This window comes from Ischnura elegans, chromosome 2, assembly GCF_921293095.1.
Source record: "Ischnura elegans chromosome 2, ioIscEleg1.1, whole genome shotgun sequence".
Classification (NCBI taxonomy): Eukaryota; Metazoa; Arthropoda; class Insecta; order Odonata; family Coenagrionidae; genus Ischnura; species Ischnura elegans.
The window spans coordinates 111,424,277-111,447,009 of NC_060247.1; the positions used below are offsets into that span (position 1 = coordinate 111,424,277).

The following is a 22,733-nucleotide window of genomic DNA, read 5'->3' on the forward strand; positions in this document are numbered from 1 at the left end:
CTTAAATGGGGAGCAGGGCATGGAGCAGTGAATTATCTGTACGAATTTTGGCCTCGGATATTATAAAAATTTATTGTCTGATGATTTGTTGTGAAGCCTTGTTTTTTATAACTCTTTCTAAAGAACTGGCTGCTTACATCGTTGTCACTTTTTGGGCGTGTTTTAATTTTTTTCGAATTATTACAATAGCCAGTGGACAGTGTTGATGATTTATTTTTAATACATAAGGACCTTGAACTTAAGTTTCCACTCTTAACAAATGTTAGCCGAATAAATACTTATAATTAATAAAGCAGGGATTGAAGCGTTTAATTGGGTCATGAAGTTATAAACTCAAATACTTATAATGCCTTCTTGAGCTCTCGTAGGTTGACCTCGTTGAAAGAAATTATAATTAACAGTAATTTTTTCTGCCAACGCTTCACTTTTTATTTTATCCATCTTCAGGGGCCCAGCTTTTTTATTTTTGCCTCCTTGTATTAATCAAATTGCTGGATTTTGAATTATTAGATGAAAATATTTTTAATTATTAATTTGAATAATACGGCTTGTTTCCGCAAAAAATACAGAAGACACTAAAGGCCTGGTTACACGATACATCAACACGTACAAGTTAATGTACGTTTGCGTGAACGATTTTGGTGGACCTGAACGGGACATGTACGAATGCATGAACCAAATTAGAACAGGTTCTATTTTCCGTTCATGCGTTCGCACAAGTTGGGTGCTTACACGGTGCATTTTCGCGTTCATTCTCGCGTTCATACATTTAGACATTAACTTGTACGTGTTAATGTATCGTGTAACCAGGCCTTAAAAATACAATGGTCGACATCAATGACATCTGCATCTTAGTGTGACACATTGGTTTATATAGCACGCCACCACTTTTTAGCGGAAGGAATTGGTAAATTGGTACGACAAGGACTTCCTTGAATAATGGGGAAGATTGTGTTGAAAAAATAGGGGATAGTTGTTCCTTTTGGTATGTAAATATTTTTTTCCTCTTTGCCGGTTTTTTTTACTGCCATGCGGAGTAAGTAAGTCCGAAGTAACTTCCGAATTTACCTGGTATAGGCTGGGTTGCACATGAATAGGCTTTAAAAAGTACATCTCTTAAAGAAATAACGGTACCGTCAATAAGTCACCATCAGTTTTCAGTTTCACTTTCCGCCTTCTCTCCGAGGGAGCTACTTCACACCCTTATCTCTGCGCACGTCTAATGACCTCGCGACGTTCATTTAGGTATTCCCCTTCCCCCCTCCTCACCCCTTCAGCACACATCCTCCTTTAGCAGGCAACCCCACCTCCTCTCTCCCCCTCCGACTCACCTTTTTTTTTGCTGAGCATTTCTTCTCGCCGATGCCACTTCCTTGTCCTCCTCCATCGCGCGGATCCTTATCATTTTCCCTTTCTTTCCCTTGGGATGACTGCAGCACACGAGGCCATGTACTCTTTATATATACAGCCCTCGTCTCTTCTCCTTCCCCTATCTTTTAACTAGTGAAACAAGCAAAAGAGCGACATATTCATATTTCAGAGAATTAAAAACTTTTGTCAGAGAAAAATTTTTTAACAGGACAATATGAATTGAAACTCTCCGCGATAAATCCAAAAAGAATATAACATGAACTTTAGTTAAAGAAATCATTAATAAGTATTTATTATTAATAATATATATATAAATATCAATAATGTTCTTTGAGGGGTACCTTCCTCATAGAGGCTGCATAATTTTGGTGGCAGCCGTTGGATCGGGATCCCTCGAGTAATTAAAGGTAAAATCTTAATGTACAACGTTTGAACCCCAGTGATTTATGGTGCCAAGATATGGAACAGAAGCTTGACGATGATGGTATCAAAAAATTGATCTTATGTTGGAATTAAGAAAATAAACTTCCTGGAACTAAACTAAAATAAAACTAAAACTAAAAACGAAAATAAACTTCCTGGAAATCTCAAATTGGCACCGTCCATCTTTATTATACGTCTTCTCTGTTAATCTTTCTCTTTAGCAATCACCCTCTTTTTCATCAAAAACACACATCGAAGTTCTTGTATTCAAACAATAAACGACCTAAAACTATCAACCGAGATGAAAATGCATTAGCATATAAATATTACGATCAGAAACCCAAATAACGAACAATATTTAATAAAGAAAGTCAAATAAAATGTATGAAAATGGGGTTGATCAAAGCACGAACATTGGTTACAGACTGTAGCGCACGATACCATGTACCTTCATATATACAACCCTCGCCTCTCCTCCCCTGTCGCCCCCCTGCCCACTCGAACGATGAAGAGGAGAGAGAGAGAGTCGCGAGCCTTTTTGGCGTCGTCGCTTTGTTTGCTTCTCAGGGTTCTCGCCGCTCCCCCCTGACAAAGACATTGTTCACCTCCATGGAAACGCGAACTTCCTCGGTGCCTTCTTATTCTCCCCTCTTTTGTTTCGCGTGGCAGAGGGGGAAAAGTCTTCCTCTTCTCTATTAATAGTTGGGTGGAAAGGTGACCTTCTTTTATCCAAGCATATTCTACCAAAAAGTTGATAAGAAATAGTGTTCCAAGGAATATTGTTCGCGATAAGTGAAAATAATTCAATGTTGATGAAGAGGTGATTTGCGGTTGAATTTTGTCGGAGTTGCTGTTCTTGAGAGTTTCGTCATTTTAATGGCAAATCAAGCCGTGAATCCCGCAGTAGCACAAGTTCATGCTGCATATTTTTGAGACATACCACATCTTCAGGGCTACCAAAGCTATCACTTCCACTTTTGCGTATTAATGTATGCTAAAAAATTAATATACGTCAAATAAAATAACAGCTTGTATACTAGCCCCAAAATATAAAAAAGCTGTCCCGTCCAAATTCATTCCATGTGAACTTATGCCGTTTTGAAAATCTTGGCTGCAGCTGTATTTTACTGGAAAATAGCCGAAACATTTTAGGGTAGGTAGCCGAATTTATCTTTGCGTAGCTTCTATATTCCTTCTGCAGTTTTCGCCTAAATGGAGCATTCCACCATATCGACCCATGACAGATATTTCTCCTGTGAGCTTTTCGCGGGTTTTTCCAGACTTTAATTAACTGTATAGAAGTTAATTATTTACACCTCCAAATAATGCTACGTAAATTTTGTGAGTTATTAGAAATATTTCAAATTTGATTAATATGCGAAAAGAATTTTTTCGCTCGGAGTGCCCATTAATTGTTTAATGTTTTCATGAATGAATTCCTTCGGAGAGGCCATCATATATTTGGGTCTATAATTTTGAAACTGCAAAAGTTGGCATGCACATTCATAAGTGATAACTTGGCTTATATCTAATAGATGAGGCTTCACTTCATTTCAAACAAAATTTTGAATCTAATTTAGGCAGTACACTTCATTGAAGTCTCTTTCCTGGAGCGCTTGTCTTGCAATGATGCTGGATATCGTGTGGTGCATTTCTGGCGATTTTACTTGGCTATAGCGTATTTCACTCGTTAAATGGTGTTCGAAAGTAGTTAGATTTGTGGTTAATTTTGATGTTTGGGATTTCATGTATTCCCTTTTATAATATGTTAACCAGCCACAGTTTGCTTTTGCAAAAACAGTATTTTCAATTGAGTCGGTCACCCGACAATCTCTCAGCACCATGCTGCTGGAATTGGCTGGCGATCGGAATTGGGGGAAGTCTGAAAACCACCCCAAGGCAAAACCATCCCCTTCCCTTAGTCTGGCTTCTCTGTTTTCCCTCCTCCCGAATTTTGGGCTCTCTCCTCGCTTCGGCATCGTCTTTTTCCCCTGAAGACTTTCATTCGCCCCCTTGTCTGTCGATGAGGACCTAATTTCCCCTCTTCTCCCCTCCACCTTTCCATCGTGCACTTTTCACCCTCATCCCTTTGCACCTCCCCTTTTCCGTTTGCTCCTCAGATAACGCTCTCTTATTTGCGTGCCCGCGATCCGATTCTTCCTCCTTCAGTCTCCTTCAGGGGATAGGGCGGTGAGGTGTCTTGAATGATGGAGGGGCAGTGGCTTACCAATAATTCCTTTTGAAGTGAGCCCGAAATAGCGATGAAATAAATCATAGTGATAAAGTAATACCGATAAATGTGTTGAAAATTGGCTTATAATTTCCGTTCAACCGAGCAAAACTAAACCCATTCGCATCTTAAATTTCATGGAATTTCTAGACCAAAACATCTCCATAGTTTCTTAAAAATTTCATTTATGTATTATTATAATCTGAATTAAATGCCATAAAACATTCATTTTTTAATGTAGTTTTTTCGGAATAACATAATATGTATACATTATTTAGGAGCAATTTTGAAAATGCAACAGCAACAACGCAACCATAAATTTGCTGTCTCTTTATCTTAAGGCCAATCGAGGTAGGCCGGCGAATCGCAGACTCTTTACCGGAATGGGCTGAAAGTATTGTTGATGGTAACTTTCATGTTTCCAATGATTACTTCAGGCCATTATAATTTTATTTGAATGAAATCGAGATGCTACTTGATCTTCATGGCACGGGAGAGTAGTTTAGCTACATCGCTGTGCTCCCTTTTCCTCTCCCATGTTTTCAACGAAATTTAACGCAATATCTCGTTACTTTGAGTTCAAGATCCAGTAGCCACCAGCTTCAACGTCATGTTCAAATACTCTCAATGGGAAGAAATGACCACTACGTAAAAGGCTCTTTTTATAATCATGGATATTTATTTATTTATTTATTATTTATTCCTGCTCGTCTTCTTGATGAATTTCGGAGTGACTTGAAATAAATTGGAAAAAAACTTTTTTGGTTAATTAGTTGTTTCCTTTGGGCAAAATTTGATTACTTATTAATAAAAATAGTATCTACTGCCGGTTGTCTTCTTGCTACCAGTGATAACTTCAAGTCATAATAACGGAAATTAAAATAATTTTATTTTTTGGAAAACATGCACACTGCACAGCACTTCACGAGAATGTTTTCCTTAAAAATTTTGGAAATAAGCATTGCTCTAGTCATCGTGTGTTTATACAAAATAATGTCTTACGAAAGGAAACTAAATCTGCCTAATCAACTGCTACTTTATACACAGTCAAGTTTCAAAACTTAATGTTATCTTCGTGTTTTTTTAATTCACCTTATTGCGGCTGGCACTGTAGGACATATGCAAATAATTACTTAATTATAGTCAAAATATGAAGTCATTTAGTGAGTCAAGAGTCGATTTCTCCAATAAAAGTTGAGGTTCAAATCTTTAAGTATAGTTTTAATTCATAATGCAATGGTTAAACATTTACTCGAATATTTTTTTAATCCCTGAAATATGAAAATATCGTCCTCGTTTTGCTGTACTAGCATACCTTGTTAGAATAACATGGCTTTTACGTGTCATTTTACGATAATGTTTAATAATTCTAATTTTTTTAAATTCCTCAATTTATAACTTTGAATGGCAACTATTTGAGTCTGCTCATTGTGGTGACCTTTTGTAAATCTGTTGATGCTCTATAAATTAAATTTAAGCCGAATAAACTGCTGTTGATTTATGCGAATGGTGAAATTTTCATCGCTTCCGCAGATAAATCACTCCACAACTGCTGTTATTGCTGTTTCCGCTGCAGTTTCTATCCGCAGGCCACCGTAATTAAATGTTACTCCTCGCTTTTTAATGTGGACACATTAGAGTCGGGCTATTTCGAGGTTGAAAATTTAAAGTAAATAAATATCTGTCCGTCACTTTATTCTCATATTTGATGCAATGGCTTGTGTACCGTCCTTCTTATTTTAGGAAACCGAAAAGCCATTTAATGCCCTTTGAAGTAGGTCATACCACTCGCAAAGTTTGTCCCCAGTAAATTAATTTCGATGAATTATGATATAAATTGTGGATAGGATAATAATAATATATAATTTATTCCATTTACAATCAAATATTACATTTTAGAACATACTTAAATATTTTGGAATATATAGGTACCCCTTTTAGTAGTTTTGGGGCTACCATCATAAACTTTTTACATAGGTCTGGTGCTAGCACACATGAGAAGTAAAATTTCTTTGTATTCAGTTATTTGTTCTATTGCCGATTGCATTCATTATTACAAAACGTATTTCAAATATTTGGACAAGGATAACTATTTTTCTTATTTTTCTTATATAAACGCATAATTACATACATAGAATATACAATATACCTTTTATTGTAAACTTTTTAACCCACCTTTCTTAGTAGAAACTCTACTTCCTCACACATCATAAGCCATTTTTTAACTGCGGATTTAAATCCCCATCTTTTTTCCGAGTTTGCTACATTACTCGGCAACATGCTAAACAATTTAGGCCCTAAGTAATTGTATGACTGTCGATAAATTTCGGTCGTCGGCCTAGGTATATGGAAGTTTCTCCAAGCTCTAATGTCATAGTTTTGTGGTCGGGCCTTTTCACCACTACGGTTATAGAATATTCTAAGGACTTTATAAATGAATAAATGCCTTAGTGGGAGGACATCTAATTTTTTGAACAGAGGAAATGAGTGGCTTTTCCTATACGATCGTGTTATAACCCTGATAACCCTTTTTTGCGCCACTATCAATGGTTTAATGTTGATAAAATATGCTCCACCCCAGCAGGCTATTCCGTATTGCAATCTTGAATTAACGAGAGCATAATATACCATTTTTAACACTGATTCAGGGCATATGTATCTGAGGAAGTAGAATTTTCTTACAATAGTAATCATTTCTGATTTTAATTTATTTATGTGAGACTTCCATTTACAATTTTGGTCAAAATATATACCTAAATATTTTATGTGACTAACCTGTTCGATCAAAATACATTTATCACAGGAAGTAACATTATCTTTTATACAATTTGCACATTGATAGTATAGTTTACTTTTGTTTGAGGTAGATTTACTCATGCTAAACATAATATATTTCGTTTTTTCACTTAACAACATATAATTAGCCGAAAACCACATATTGAGTGTTAATAGATCACTTTGTATGTGCTCATATAGATCATCAACACTATTAACAGAGTAACTTAGTGCAGTGTCATCTGCGAATGACGTTAATTGACCTTTAAACCTGCCAGCACATAAATTGTTTACATATATTAAAAACAGTATGGGTCCCAACACAGAACCCTGTGGGACACCACAGGTGAGTCGAATCTTTTCACTGTAGCAATTTTTGAGACGCACACATTGATCTCGATCACAAAGATAACTTTGAAACCAATCATATGCGGTGCCACGTATACCCGCTTCCCATAATCGATTCATTAGTATGTTATGATTAATGGAGTCGAAGGCTTTGGTAATGTCTACAAATAAGCCAGCAACTCTACAGTTCTTATTCAGTCCGTCGTTCAGCTCTGAACAGAATTTTAATAATGCATCCTCTGTACTCTTACCACTCATAAATCCAAATTGGTTTTTATTGAAAAAACTATGCTGATTAAGAAATTTAAGAAGTCTGACTTTAACAACTTTTTCTATTATTTTAGCAAATACAGATAATAGGGATATTGGTCTGTAATTATTTACGTTCATTTTATCACCTTTTTTAAAAATTGGTATCACTATTGCAGTTTTTAATTGTTTAGGAAATATTCCAGTATACATACTTAGATTAGCAATATGGGCAAGGACCTCCGAAATATTTGCATTTACTTCTTTTATAACTTGTGTGGAAATATTATCAACACCTTTAGATTTTTTAGACTTTAATTCCTTAACAATGCTGCTAATTTCTTTCGCATCAGTAGGAACAAAAAACAGTGAGTCAATTGAATTGGAGGTTGGGAATATTTCTTTGTATTTATTCGTATTACTTTCAAAATAATTGTTCTGGGTCAATTCTTGAATTACTTTACCATAATGTGAACTAAATTCGTTTACAATGTCCTGGCACTTAGTGACAACGATACCATTACTAGTTCTAATTTTTACACAATTCTCATTTCCTTGCTTTCCTCCCGTGAGTGAATCTAAAATGCGCCATTGAGCAGCGGTATTATTGACATTACTATCAAATAGGTCCCTGTAATACTTTTCTTTGCGCTTTTTAATATCATATTCTAATCTTTGCGTGTACGATGCGTAGTACCTATTTAGCTTTTCATTTTCAGGGTGTTTCCTCATTTTTTTATACAGAAAATTTCGCCTAGAAATTCTCCCGCACAAAGCGTAAGTCATCCATGGCCTCTTCATTCCTCCCGATCTGTTACTGTCTGACACGTATTCAGCTTTTTCAATGCAGCATTTCAATTTATTTATAAATATTTCATAGGCTTCATTGACATTTTGTTGTGAATAAACATCATTCCAGTCACATCTTAGCAAACTATTATTTAGATGGTTAAAGTTTATCCGGCAATGGCTTCGATAAACTCGTTCGTATATATTAATGGGTACATTAATATTTAAAGAACATGATACAGCATGATGGTCTGTTAAACCCCAATCGTCCGCTCTTCCCTCATACTTATAGTTATCTCTACTTCTGCAAAAAATGTGATCTATACATGTACTACCCGTTTTGCTAATTCTAGTTGGTACTCGAATGAGCTGGTCCAGTCCATGACTAGCCATAAGGGTTTGATATTCAAAGGAAATATCGTTGGGTTGTAATATACATAAATTAATATCACCAATTACAATTAAATTCCTCTCACTAGAGATGGTTAATACATTCTCCAATTCACTCAAAAAATGTTCAACAGGATTAAAATTAAGTCTATATACACCAATAATGCTTATCCAAGAAGAATCATTTATCCCTACTGATATTTTAACCATATCAGCAGTTTTTAATTCACCCAGATCAATAGAAGAACACTCATAAGTATCTGCTACATATGCAATAACTCCTCCAGCCCTATAGTTATTGTTACACACATCAAAACTCCGATAGCCAGTTATTTGGTACATAGATACTTCAGTGTCATTGACCCAAATTTCTGTCAAAACAATTACAGCGGGTTTTATATCGAGATTAATTAGTTGAAATACAAATTTATCAAAATTAGCTCTTAGACTTCTTATATTTTGATGCAAGACAAGGAACCTGCCACCATTAAATTCACTATCATTAACAGTACTCTGCATTTTGTTAGTAAAGATAGGTTGAAGACATACATAACTCACTCACAGAATGCTTACAGTTTCTCCAGGTCATCAGAGGATTTCAGAGTGATTACTTGATCATTCTCCTTCTTCCTCATGAGTATTGTCCCATGCCTTAGCCATAAATATTTGTATCCCTTTTCTTTCTTCGCAAGACGCGCAGCAGCGAAGAGTCTCCTCCGACCTGGACTCAGGCTCTCGTTTATGTACACCGGAGTATCGGTCGCCAAGCCCAGGTGCCGTGTGGAGAAGGTCCTTTTCACTCGCCTCTTTTGAAGAATTTCTTCTTTTGTATACCTACGGACGAATTTGACTATGATACCTCTCGTTCCGCCTTCGTGTCCCTTCTTTCCCAATCGGTGGCATGTGTTCACCATATCGTCGGTTATTTTAACACCAAGGGCGTCCCCCACACTTTTCACGATTTCTAAGGTATTTTCATTTGGTTGCTGGGGAATGCCGTGTATTTCAAGGTCATTAACGCGAGAATATTGCTCTTGGTCGTCTAACCTCTTTTCTAATTCACTCACTCGAGATTTTAAGCCAACATTTTCTTGCCTAAGTAAGTCTATTGTCGCTAAATATTCAGCAATCTGCGTTGAGTTTTCTTGAAGCACTTTAGTATTTTCATCTAATCTATTGTGCACAAACTCAATAGCCTTGTTCAAGTCCAATTCCATGCGTTTCCTGTCCTCTTTAGCTTCTTCTAGAAGGTTTATAATATGAGAGATACTAGCAGTGTCCGTATCCGCCAGTGGAACTACTGACATGCTCTTACGTTTTTCCGCAGCACAGGTAGGACAACGCCAACTTTGCTTTTCAGCGCCAATATACTCGATATCCTCTTTGGACAAGTGAACACAAGTAGCGTGACACTGAGTTTGACATTCACTGCAGGTAATCCTTAGCTGCCGCTTAAGAACATTCACATTACATACACTGCAATTAGCCATTTTAAACTGCGGTTTCCACTTAATATCAGTAGCTCGAGCTTCTAAATTGAGTAGGAAGTTATCCTCGTAATTGAATGCACTTATACTCTGGACGCAACTGAACACATCACTAAGGCACCTGCCTGTCTCGAGCGAAGCACCAGCCCACGTCTGTCTCGCGTGGAAGCTCAACCAGGGGGTCTATTCTGGTTCTTTCTGGCTATAGCAACCGCGATTTGTGGAAAAAATTGGCGAACGGTGACTGAATTCGTATTCTCGTTTTCATTCGTTAGGTATTTCGCAAGATAAGCTTCGCTTCGTTCCTCTGGCGACGAAAAAGTTATTCTCGTTCTGTCTGGCGAGCAATTATCGAATGTAAACATTCGATAAGAGCGAATTTTGTTAGCGACGACAATGAACTCGCTCTAGCGACTCGGCGAAAGAATTGATGAGAGAACGACTCGTGATTTAATTACAGCTATACACCATTATTATGTTACATTTTTGATCCCAATTAGATTAATTGTTATTTTAATGCTTGGCATGCAACGCGCCTTGTTGTTCTACGTAATTAAATTGATGGGATTAAAAGTGGGTTTTCATTTGAATGAACCGTGAAGCTTTTGTGTCATTAGTGTTTGCGTTGAAGACGGGAATGGCGGCCTTACAACCGATGCTAAATGCGTTAGCTGCGGAAGTGGAGGAAAATGAAGAGGCTGCGGTGATGCGTTCCCTGAGGGATAGAAGTAACGCATTCGATCTTTCGGATGAAAGATTTAGGAGGTACTTCCGCCTCTCCAAAGATGCAGCTAGGTATTTGTGCAATGCCATCAGAGAAACATTCCGACGTCAGCGTTCATATGCCCTTAGTGTGGAAATTCAGGTATGTCAAGCAATGAATAGTTTTATTCACATTGGTTTAATGTTCATGAATTTGAAGTGTCTTTTATCTCCTTTATATAGGTATTAGCAGCGCTGAGATTTTTCGCTGTTGGCTCATATCAGCGAGCCGTTGGGCAGGAGCGATTTATATCGATGTCCCAGCCTGCTATCAGCAGAGCTGTTAGAAAGGTTTCGAAAGCAATAACAGAAAAACTTGGTAGTGAATGGGTTAAGTTCCCCATAAACGAGGAGCAGCGGAACACGAAAAAGAGGAGGTTTGATACATTTTTTTATGCTTTATATGAATATATGCACAGGCTACCTGAATTAGCAAAGAGTGAATTATGTGTATGATTTTACACTTTCCCGACGAATAACTTTAGAAAAATCTTCTCGGGATTGCGCGCGGGTAAGATTATTTAAGAGCGCCGACGTTTCGGGTACCGACTCGCTACCGAATGAATTGCGAATGAATGGTGAGAATGGGTAGCGAGTCGGTACCCGAAACGTCGGCGCTCTTAAATAATCTAACCCGCGCGCAATCCCGAGAAGATTTTTCTAAAGTGAATTATGTGGTTGTGTAATTTTATTCTGTTCCTAGATGAATCACATTAATTTGACTGACTCTGAAATGTTACTTTATAACTGTGAGATTAAAGAGTGACTATATGTTTCAACCATTATGATAGGTTTCGACAAACTCGTCAAATGAAAGGGGTAGTCGGCTGCATGGATTGCACCCATATTGCAATAATACGGCCGAAACAAAATGAGGAGGCCTATCTTAATCATAAGGGATATCATTCTTTAAATGTGCTGGCCGTGAGTATTTTTTTCCTTTAACTATTTTCAAAAGTTATTTGGGTGTTTTTCCTTTTGGAGTTTTAAATTGCTAAAGGATGTTTTGTATCAAGTAGAAGTATACATAAATGACTAATTGAGGACTCTAGAAGCCAGAGAGTGAAGTGGAATTTTGGAGATAAGTGCAAAAAGTAATAAGAGAATTAATAAAATATCTCTCAGAAAGCCGTAAAACTTATCATTCGTCTTATAAATTTTTTGGAGGGCATCCACACCTCATGTTTACCCTGGCGGGTATGCTATACCCCCATACTCTCCAGTATTAGTTGCACCTGAAACCCCCCTAACCTTAATTCCTAGCTGCGCCCCTGCCACCAACTATCATCTGCATTTATCTCCAAAATTATAAGAATTGCAATTGCACCCCTCGGCTACTAGGGGTCCTCAAATCCATACCCAAAGATGAATTAAATATGGGGGCAATTTTTTTTGCTTTTTTACAATTGTTGTACTCAAACTAATGCCTTTACAATTGTGTAGCGCACAAATATTACAAATTCCATGACTATTTTTTTCATGAATTGGACTTGTATATTCTACATTTAAGTGTTAAAATGAGAAATTATGAAGGAGTTTATAAATAAATAAAATTATCATAAATAATTTTTATCAGAGCAAAAATTCTCATTTGTTGTTACCCAAACAAATTTTTGGGGACCTGAATGATTTTGGAGTGGTAGCATAAATGTTTCCTCTTTTTATTTTGAAATTTATGAATGGGGAAGAAACCTCATCATGTTTTTCAGGATAAATTTTGGAGATGTCATGGCAATATCACATTGACCTACATTTCAATGTTATTGTATTACGGCTGTACTCTTATGTTTCAATTCCATTCAAGGTATGTTCTCATGATTTGGAATTCCTGGCAGTTGTTAGTCGCTATCCTGGGTCGGTGCACGATTCATTTATATGGAGACACTCCACCATAAGGGACAGGATGATTGAGAACTGGGATGCAGGTGACCACTCATCTTGGCTATTCGGTATCACTTTATTAGAAGCCATTCTATATTTTTTTTAAATATTAAGTTTGACCGAAGGATTAATGACTTATACAAAATTTAATCTACAGGAGATTCAGGATTTCCTTTAGAGCCCTGGCTCATGACCCCAATAGTAAATGCTGAAGAAGGTACCCCAGAGGCTCGATATACTGAAGCCCATTGCCGAACAAGAAATTGCATTGAAAGGGCATTTGGGGTATTAAAAAACACCTTCCGATGTCTTCTACAGCACAGAACTCTGCATTATAATCCAGCTCATGCGGCTTGTATTGTACTGGCTTGTTGTATCCTCCATAATATTAGGATAAGATTTAATATACAAGACACTCCGATTCATGGTGACATTGCAGGTGATGAAGGAAATGTAGAAGCTGCAGAGCAGCCTGCTGTTGAGCAGGGAGACAGGCTTCCGGAGGGTGTTAGAATTAGGAATTTGTTAGTCAGGGGATTTAGAAATTAGGTATTGCTTTGGGTTCAGGGTTAAAAAGTTTGAAATGTTATTTATTTAGAAATTTTGCAATATACATGTATTATTATTATTTATTTTTTTTAATATTATGCTTTGTTAATGCAGCTTGCAATTAGGCTTGAGTGTAAAAAAAACATGTTTATTAAAAAGATGGAGGTTTAACTAAATTTGCTGCAATTATTGCCAGGGACTGTGCAATTGATTGCAGGGTTTCTGATATGTTGTTGACATTGCTATTCAGATCCTGAAAGGCAATAAATAATTTTAGATGGATAATATGCAAAGATATTAGCTGATATTGTGAAGTTAACAAAATGAATTGGTTTTGAAACCTGCAGCAATTCATTAGTTTTTCTTTGCATCTTTTGTAAATCATCAGTCGCAGCACACATTTTTTCCATTAAATTTCTCTTTCCTAAAAATATAAGAAAAGAAATGTTAATTTAAAACTAGTTGGTAGCTAAAGCATTGAGGTTATTGATAAACATTGTGGGTTATTTAAGTATGACGATGAGATTTGTTGATGTAATTGATATAAGTAAGGTAACATGTATTTTGTAATATATTATGTATCATAAAAGTCATGATTATCTTATAAATATATGTCATGTCCAATGATTAACTGACAGGGATAACACTAGTTTTTGGCAATAAAATAAGTGCCTTTCAAAAAAATCTCAGTTTCTAACATCCTTATAGCCTTATGACTTTTAGCTATGATAATAGACAGCATCCCAGAAGAGAGAGTATCCATACATAAATTTATTTTTTAAAACGTAGGTTGCAATAATCATTGGGTCATACATGCCATATAAATTTTAAGCAGTCATATATATATATTTGGATTTTAGATGTTTTGATAAGCATATTACATGATATGAGAAATTCCAAATATTTGACAAGTTTCAAAAAGGACAGAGAAACTGAAAAATGAGAATAAGTGCACACATATTTTGTCACCAACCTTTGGAATAGATATTTTTTAAATATTTGATTTATTTCTATTAATCACCTGTCAAAGGAGTCCTTGCAGAAGTTGATGGTCTAGAATTAGGTGGAGATGGGGGTGGTTGAGGTGGGCTATTGACCTATGCGGAAGGATGTATACATATTAATACTGGCATGCAACAAAGATATTAATCTTCTCTTCAATATAATGTATTAATTCACTTTGTTGGATTACTTACAATTGTTTCCTCTTGAAACTCCTCCTCTAAGTGACAAGGTGCTTCTGTTATTTCACAATTAATGACCTCTTCATATTCATTTCCTTCAGTGCACTGATAGAAAAGGCTATTCGTTAGATCTCTAGGAAAAACATTTATTCTGATTGTTTACATGAGAAAATTATAAGCTTACCACGGTGAGCCCCAGGTCAGGTATGTCAGCTATTCCTATTGAGGAGCATTCACCAATCACACAGACTACCTTTCTATCTAGGTCACCTAGCTCAGGGGGTACTAAGGTGTTGCCAGTCATAGTTGCGGCTTTGTTTATTTTGGCCACCCGTGCTCGAACGTGGCAGCGGAGGTCTGCCCAACACTGTAAGGTACAATTATTTCAGATTTTACATACATTTTCAAAATTTTAAGAACTAGTTACTACAATGAGGAAAGAGAAACTATAAAATGGTCACTTCCATCCCACCTGTCACTATGCTTGACAGAACACTAGTGGTTACCTAAGTGAACTCCAAGCAACTATATTGTGCAAAAACCTTTTTCCATTCAGACACTGCCTTATCAGCCCCTGGAAAATCATTCAGGGTGTCTGCCAGCCTCTCCCATTGATTCTTCTGATGTGCTTTTCCTTGTCCACCATTCAAACGCCCGGCAGCAAACTCCTTGTGTGCTAACATATAATCAACTAAATAATTCAGTTGATCTCCAGACGCTCGGGCATTTCTACGCTCTGCTTTTGCTTAAAAATAACGAGGTAGTATTTAAGTCATGATCAGTTAAAAATTAATTAAAACTATTTTTTAAGATTACCTATGTATTGTCAACATTTGCACTGCGCAGACCACTACACCATCTACGTTTTAAGTCATAAGTGAGAATTTGGATTCGATATGGTAATAGATGTTAATTTAAGCTATTCCCTGAGGACAAACATTGGTAACGTATCTCCATTTTGCCGCATTATGGATACATTTACTATTGGTTGTTATGTAGAAGTTTCCAAAAGTGTAAGGATCTTGAGCCTAATAGTTGTTCTTCCAGTGAATAGACTACAACAAACACCGGTGACATGCACAAACGATAGAAAAAAGCATTTACTGATGTTTCTCTTAAATATATTTTTAATGGATGTTAAGCTCATGATAACTATTACATTTATGATTAATTCCATAGTTAAAAATGACAAACACGAAAATAAAAATGGTAAATTTTTAACAACTTAGGTTTAAACTGAATATACAAACCTATTAATTTCATCGGAGTGGCTTTTGGACTCATAGTGATTACCCCTATAAAATTTTAAAAACAAATAGAATGGTTACAACTACAAATATGGAGAACGAATAATGAATTAACAACATTGTATAATAATACTTAAAGCCGGTTTTATAATTTCTGGTTAAACCATACAAGTAAACCATAAATTACATGGACACTGAATGACTACTTGTGAATGGCTCCAATCAAAGTGGAATCCCTGTGCAAGAAATATTGGTAATTTTGGTTTGTGCTTATTACACGGTAACGAAGATTCTCATTTGTATCGTGAAACCAATTGAAATGGTTTTCTTTTGAGTAGACCACCAGTGCGATTTTAGGAACATTTGTGGCTACAATGTTATCATAATAAGGATAAATTTTAATCATACTTTTGGAGTAAGGTGTATCTTCTTAGCGTTATTATGGACCGTACGCAAGTTTATCATCATCTCTGCATAACTTACAGAATTAGAAACTATTTGCAAGTTGTGAATAATCAAAACCTTTCCTGTTTTCAAAGTACTCACCATGGCCATAATTTCAATAACAGAATTTATAACCAACCACCATCTAATAGACAAATCCATCAGTGTTCATTGTAAATGATAGCGTGCAGAATGACTTCTGTCACACTGAAGATGTCATTGTTATGATCAATTAAATCACAAATAATTCATTGTAATTCATTTGATTATTTTTCTGTTTTTATAGAAGCATTTTCAGTTTTGTTAAAATGTTCACAATAAGGAGGTATCTTCAGGCATTTGCCACTCATGTAACAGACACGAAAAGAATTCAGCCATATAATAGTCAGCTAGCAGCAGATATTTCATAACTTCAAATTATCCCATGTTATTTATGGATATATATACATATATACTATTGAGAAGCAATATGTTTCATGAAATCCATAATCTATGGCAAATAAAATTTCAATGAGGGACAGTGCTAAGTTTAAAGTTCTTCATTAGGGAGACAAAACATATTGCATCACACCAAGTAGCCTTTACCATTGAAGTACAAGGTGAAATATATTTTGATACTGGCTGTCAATAGTGTAGTTCATATTGTGTAATAGGGAGAACTGTGAGTCTTAATGGTTAGGGCATTGATAACTTATTCATTGCCATCGTAAAAGTGAATAGATGATCAGAAATCACTGATTATGAACGTAACTTCACTGTCTAAAATTAGAATAGATATGAATGAAAATAGTTTGAATAACTAAAGAATAACCCTACCACAGCTACTTCAAGGGCTCATAGCCTAGTAAACTTGCCATCCAATTATTAAATGAATGTTCAGTTTGCAGCACACCTTTCATGCTTTACAAGTAGGCTGCATTTTGTTATAACAATATGCATATGTAACAAAATGTTGCTTATCTTTTTGGCTCATAGCTAGGGATGGGGATCTATTTTTTATGGGAAGACTATTTTTGCAAACCTTATGTATGTTATAAACTATGTCAACCTTAATGAGTAGATCACTTATTACAGGAAGTAATGGAATGAGATATCTAGTCACACATTGTTACAAGTGTTGATGATTTCACACATAATGTATTTTTGAAACTATTTACTCATTATTGATAGTACTATGGATGGAGAAGGAAAAAAATAGTAAAAGGTATGTATGGGATTGAAATCCCAAGGAACTAACATGTGTACCAGATATGTGATGTAAAATGATTGTTATAGGAATGAAACTATACCAAGAATTACATTCAAGACTTCGAAAGGGTTATCAGTAAAACTATACATTACAATATTTCTACTGAATTTATTATGATAAAACTCAGTGGAAATATTGAGAATTCTAATTTTACTAATACAAAGAACTTCCGCCATATCTTGCCTTACATAATAAAACATACTTTGAAAGAACTTATTGTTGAAAAAGTTTCAGTGGTCAATGATGAGCATGGAAAATAATGGGTGGTGAATGCAGTCATCTCCGGTTAATTTAAACTAATGAGGAAATCCATAGGTACACAGACTACATCTTTCCCCAATAGCAAGAGTGGCCCAGCTGGCTCAATATTATAAGACATACAACTGACTCTGATTGTTTCAAACATTCCCCTCACATTCAATACTTGAGAACCTAATATAATATATTCCCTTAGCATACAATGATTGAGAACCTTATTATAATATACATATTCCCTTAGCAGACTATGATTGAGAACCTTGATATCATATTTCTTTGATTAATCTAGCTTTGATGTTCTATGAGTCTTCAGGTGTAAGGGTCCAAATTCTCACCTTGAATTAAAGCTCAAATTTTTGGAATAAAATCAAACTTTTTAAAGGTTAAAGCATCGATTTGTTTACTTTCACCATATTAAAATATTCAAACCTGAAATAAGATAAATAATTATTGGCAACCAAACTGGCACTCTTATGTACTAACCTGAGGTATAGGCACCACTGATTCTATGACTCTGAAGCTACTTCTAACTGTAGATAATTTGATAAGAAGTTTTAATAGTACATAACCTGTGTTTAGCTACGAACAGCATTAGGGCTATAAAGACACATTTTTTTCGTAGAAGACAATACATTAGAACATGCAAAGAAGGGAAGACTTCTCTTGCTTAAGGTGGCTTTCTAAATCTTTTTCTACCGACAGGATGAGAGTTCATCGCTTAGTCAAAAAATGTACAATACTAGGTCAACTTCCACATTCTAAACGCTCATCTGCCAAAGGAGTTCATTTATAATTAATATTTCAAACTATCTTATGAGCAAATCAGTCATTCTTACTTACTTTACCCACACAAGCTGTATTGGCTGCATCAAATATCAATTCTCAACTACCAAAGAAAACTCAAACTGCATCTTTTATATTAAACGTACAAAATGTGCTAAATCCTATCTTTTTCACGCAATCTTTCACTTGCCAGACTCATTCCCACATACTCATCAACAAGAAATACCAAGCCGTAAGCCACATATTGTTATTGGAATTACCAGCAAATTTTATTGTAGTACTTTGAAAAACATAACCTTAGGAAAAGACAATAGGAAAATATTTTAACAGCTTACCCCCTTTCACCTCATAACATATATCCTCACAAATATTTATGAATTATAAACTGACATTCATATCTATTCTAATTTTAGACAGTGAAGTTACGTTCATAATCAGTGATTTCTGATCATCTATTCACTTTTACGATGGCAATGAATAAGTTATCAATGCCCTAACCATTAAGACTCACAGTTCTCCCTATTACACAATATGAACTACACTATTGACAGCCAGTATCAAAATATATTTCACCTTGTACTTCAATGGTAAAGGCTACTTGGTGTGATGCAATATGTTTTGTCTCCCTAATGAAGAACTTTAAACTTAGCACTGTCCCTCATTGAAATTTTATTTGCCATAGATTATGGATTTCATGAAACATATTGCTTCTCAATAGTATATATGTATATATATCCATAAATAACATGGGATAATTTGAAGTTATGAAATATCTGCTGCTAGCTGACTATTATATGGCTGAATTCTTTTCGTGTCTGTTACATGAGTGGCAAATGCCTGAAGATACCTCCTTATTGTGAACATTTTAACAAAACTGAAAATGCTTCTATAAAAACAGAAAAATAATCAAATGAATTACAATGAATTATTTGTGATTTAATTGATCATAACAATGACATCTTCAGTGTGACAGAAGTCATTCTGCACGCTATCATTTACAATGAACACTGATGGATTTGTCTATTAGATGGTGGTTGGTTATAAATTCTGTTATTGAAATTATGGCCATGGTGAGTACTTTGAAAACAGGAAAGGTTTTGATTATTCACAACTTGCAAATAGTTTCTAATTCTGTAAGTTATGCAGAGATGATGATAAACTTGCGTACGGTCCATAATAACGCTAAGAAGATACACCTTACTCCAAAAGTATGATTAAAATTTATCCTTATTATGATAACATTGTAGCCACAAATGTTCCTAAAATCGCACTGGTGGTCTACTCAATAGAAAACCATTTCAATTGGTTTCACGATACAAATGAGAATCTTCGTTACCGTGTAATAAGCACAAACAGGGTTAATTTACCACTATTTCTTACGCGAGTAATTTTATTTTAACGACACACAGATGATTGACCATATAAATCGTCAACGATTAAAACCGAAAATATTGGCTTAATCTACGTTTTCAAGGCTAACCATCACTTCAAAACAAACGTAAACAAACCTTTCACCATACTCCACACTCGATTTTCCAATTCCGACTTTCGTTTGTTTCACTTTTCGCGTTCAATTGTTGGTATGAGAATTATCCATTTACGGGTATTCTTTATTACCTACATCACAGTATTTCGCTAAGAGAACGAAGTTACCCGAACTGTAGCGATAGGAGGAGCGAAAAGAACGAGAATAATCGCGGAGAAAATTTTCGCTACGCTTCGAGTTGCCGTAGCGAAGCGGGGACCCGAGCGAAAGGAGAACGAGAATCACCGCCCAGGATACTGTTGGTATATGCATCTATCTACTATAAAGACCACTTACGACCACTCATTCATTCACTCACCTATACAAATGTTTGGGGTGAACGAGACGAGATACGGCAAAAAGTCTAATGAAGACCCCCTCTAAAATTGTCTGAAAGCCCAGGAAAAATTATGAAAACTCTAAATTTCCAATTATTTATCTGTCTATTCATATAAAATTGAGTATGGGGATTAGTTCAAAAAATGGCCACCAAATTCCAATGGCGGCGCGGCAGTCATACAAACGAACAATCATAGCAACGTATTTGTTTATGCAAACAAGAGGAGCTAAATTGGGAAAGAAGATAAAGGAATTAAAACGAAAAACTGAAAAATATAATGAAGGAAATTAAGAAAGTAATAATTGAAGTGTCTATTTCTTTGCGTCTTCTTTCCGCAAGAACAAACATCTGTTTAAATCAAAGCGCATTCAAATCAAAAGCGGAGAAATGTAAGGTAAGAAATTAGTTGTTTTGGTATATTACATCGAGAGTGTGGCGGTTATTAATTTCAAAGTTAACAAGTGCTCTAAATGCCATATTAGAAATATGATTCGTGCTGTTGACTATAGTTCGTATCTTGTTGGCGATACACGATTGTAGTAGAAAGACTTTTAAACAAGTTTTACATAATATAGGTTGGTAAAAATGATTTTATTATCGTGTTTTGTGATGGTGATAACTTTTTATTTTTGTTTACGTTCTTTTTTCCGTTAATTTCCTTTTTAATGTACAATGTTATCCGTGAGCTGCAGGAGTGAATAGGCAGTGAATTATACAATATGGAAGATAAGTGCAAATAAAGGTATTTCTTATTCAATTATTTGTCTTAAAAAAATCACGTTTCCTAGAGTGACTAAATTATTCAATTGTGAAAATTATCGAAATCTTGACATTCACAATGTCTTGTACACCAAAGGCTGTGATCCGTTACTCACCAGATTTATTGCGCATTGCGTTGGATATTAAAGCTGAGATATTTGTGTATCCCGATTCATTAAAACTTTAAATAGAGGTATTTCTGAAGTGAAATCATTCGCGATCACGATCAATAATATTTCGATAAAATTCGTCATACTAGCCCCAATTCATGCTAAGGCGCATTTGTTTCTAGATATTGATATTCAGTCCCTACGTAATTCGCTTACGAAGCGGGGAACAGCTGTTACATCTTATTCGTATATGATATAAGAATTTGGTTGAGTTTTGTGGAAAATAATTAATAAACGTGTTTTTCATTGTAATACGTAAAGTCGTTATATTATGATATTACGTATGCATTAGGTGTTACAGTGGAACGTGGTCTCAACGTTTTTTGTATTTGAATTGAATAAGTTAGAGATACTCGTAGAAATTTATTTTACTTTTTTAGCCCCTCAGAAAAACGTTTCTCTTTATAAATATTTACATTCATATTGTAGGCTACGTACCATGCGCTCGTTTTACGTGAAAGTGGAAATATTGCTTATACCTAAGCTAGCCAGCTTAAAAGTAAACGATCCTTAAGTAACAAGTAGCAAACAAAAAGTGTAAGACCTCCCACAGTGAGCATAACAGGCCGCAGGCCTTTTTCGGGGGGGCCTAGGGGGGGCAGAGCCCCCCCAGCGAGCAAAGCGAGTATTAACATATGTGCAATTTCACATATTAAGTTATAGTTGTTGCCATGTGCATTGTTGACTTTGTTGATTTTTATATATATGAGTTTCAGTATGTGAATTTTCATCAAAGAGAATACATGTTCGTTTAACATTGAAGTTAAACATTAATTTCCATCCGCCTTAAATTCTACCCACTACAAGAGATACCAACTGTAAATATTATGGTAACAGCAAGTCTGTCAAATGTAGACAAAAAGGTAATCGGCTACGGTGCCATAATTGTATTTTCGTAAAGGTTTTATTTATCCCCACAGTTCTCGGAAGCATTAAAAATAGTCGCGTGCTGCACCGTTCGTCGGGAGCTGCACAGCTCATAATAAAAGTTGAAAGTGATTTTCATTTTGCAATGGTCGTGTCACTTAAAACCATTTAAAATTGTTAATATCAAGAGATAAATTTGAAGGAAGAATAGGGTAGTTTCCTTCATCAAAGAAAACGAAAGGCATCGATTGCGATTCGTTACCCACCATTAGTGTATTCATAATACACAAATTATTTGGTTTTTGAAATACCGGTTTAGACGAATGGCAAGGGTCAAATTTTATCCTCATTGGAAAAAGGCCAGATTGGCACCCATGCGATGCCACTCCACGTGACGACACAGGGACCTAGTTTCTACACGAGAGGATAGGAGTTATACATCGTCTGAGGTTATCAATGCATGCATGAGGCACAAAGCTCAGGGAAACATGTCTTAATAATCACCTCTTAAAACTGGCTAAGGTCGGAAAGTTTTCTTCGTTTGATAAGGCATTAATAATCCTTATTTAAGCCAAGAGCTACCAGCCAGCAAGGTACTCAGCTACCCGCTAGCATCCTGCGTCCTATCAGCGCTCAGAGCCTCGATCAAGGTC

General features: G+C 35.7%; 2 protein-coding genes across 2 annotated transcripts in view; one reads left to right on the top strand and one right to left on the bottom strand.

Moving 5' to 3' along the window:
- The window catches only part of LOC124154413, a 716,264-nt gene that overhangs the window by 411,185 nt on the left and 282,346 nt on the right, over positions 1–22,733 (top strand). The gene's annotated exons all lie outside the window — the stretch shown is intronic.
- On the bottom strand, positions 12,866–20,129 carry LOC124154412. The gene is made up of 8 exons (XM_046528114.1): positions 19,928–20,129; positions 15,689–15,733; positions 14,981–15,183; positions 14,623–14,805; positions 14,451–14,543; positions 14,276–14,351; positions 13,596–13,678; positions 12,866–13,507 (listed from the first exon to the last, which is right to left on the bottom strand). The coding sequence occupies exons 1-8, from the start codon at positions 19,935–19,937 to the stop codon at positions 13,406–13,408; spliced, it is 795 nt and encodes a 264-aa protein (XP_046384070.1). The 5' UTR covers positions 19,938–20,129; the 3' UTR covers positions 12,866–13,405.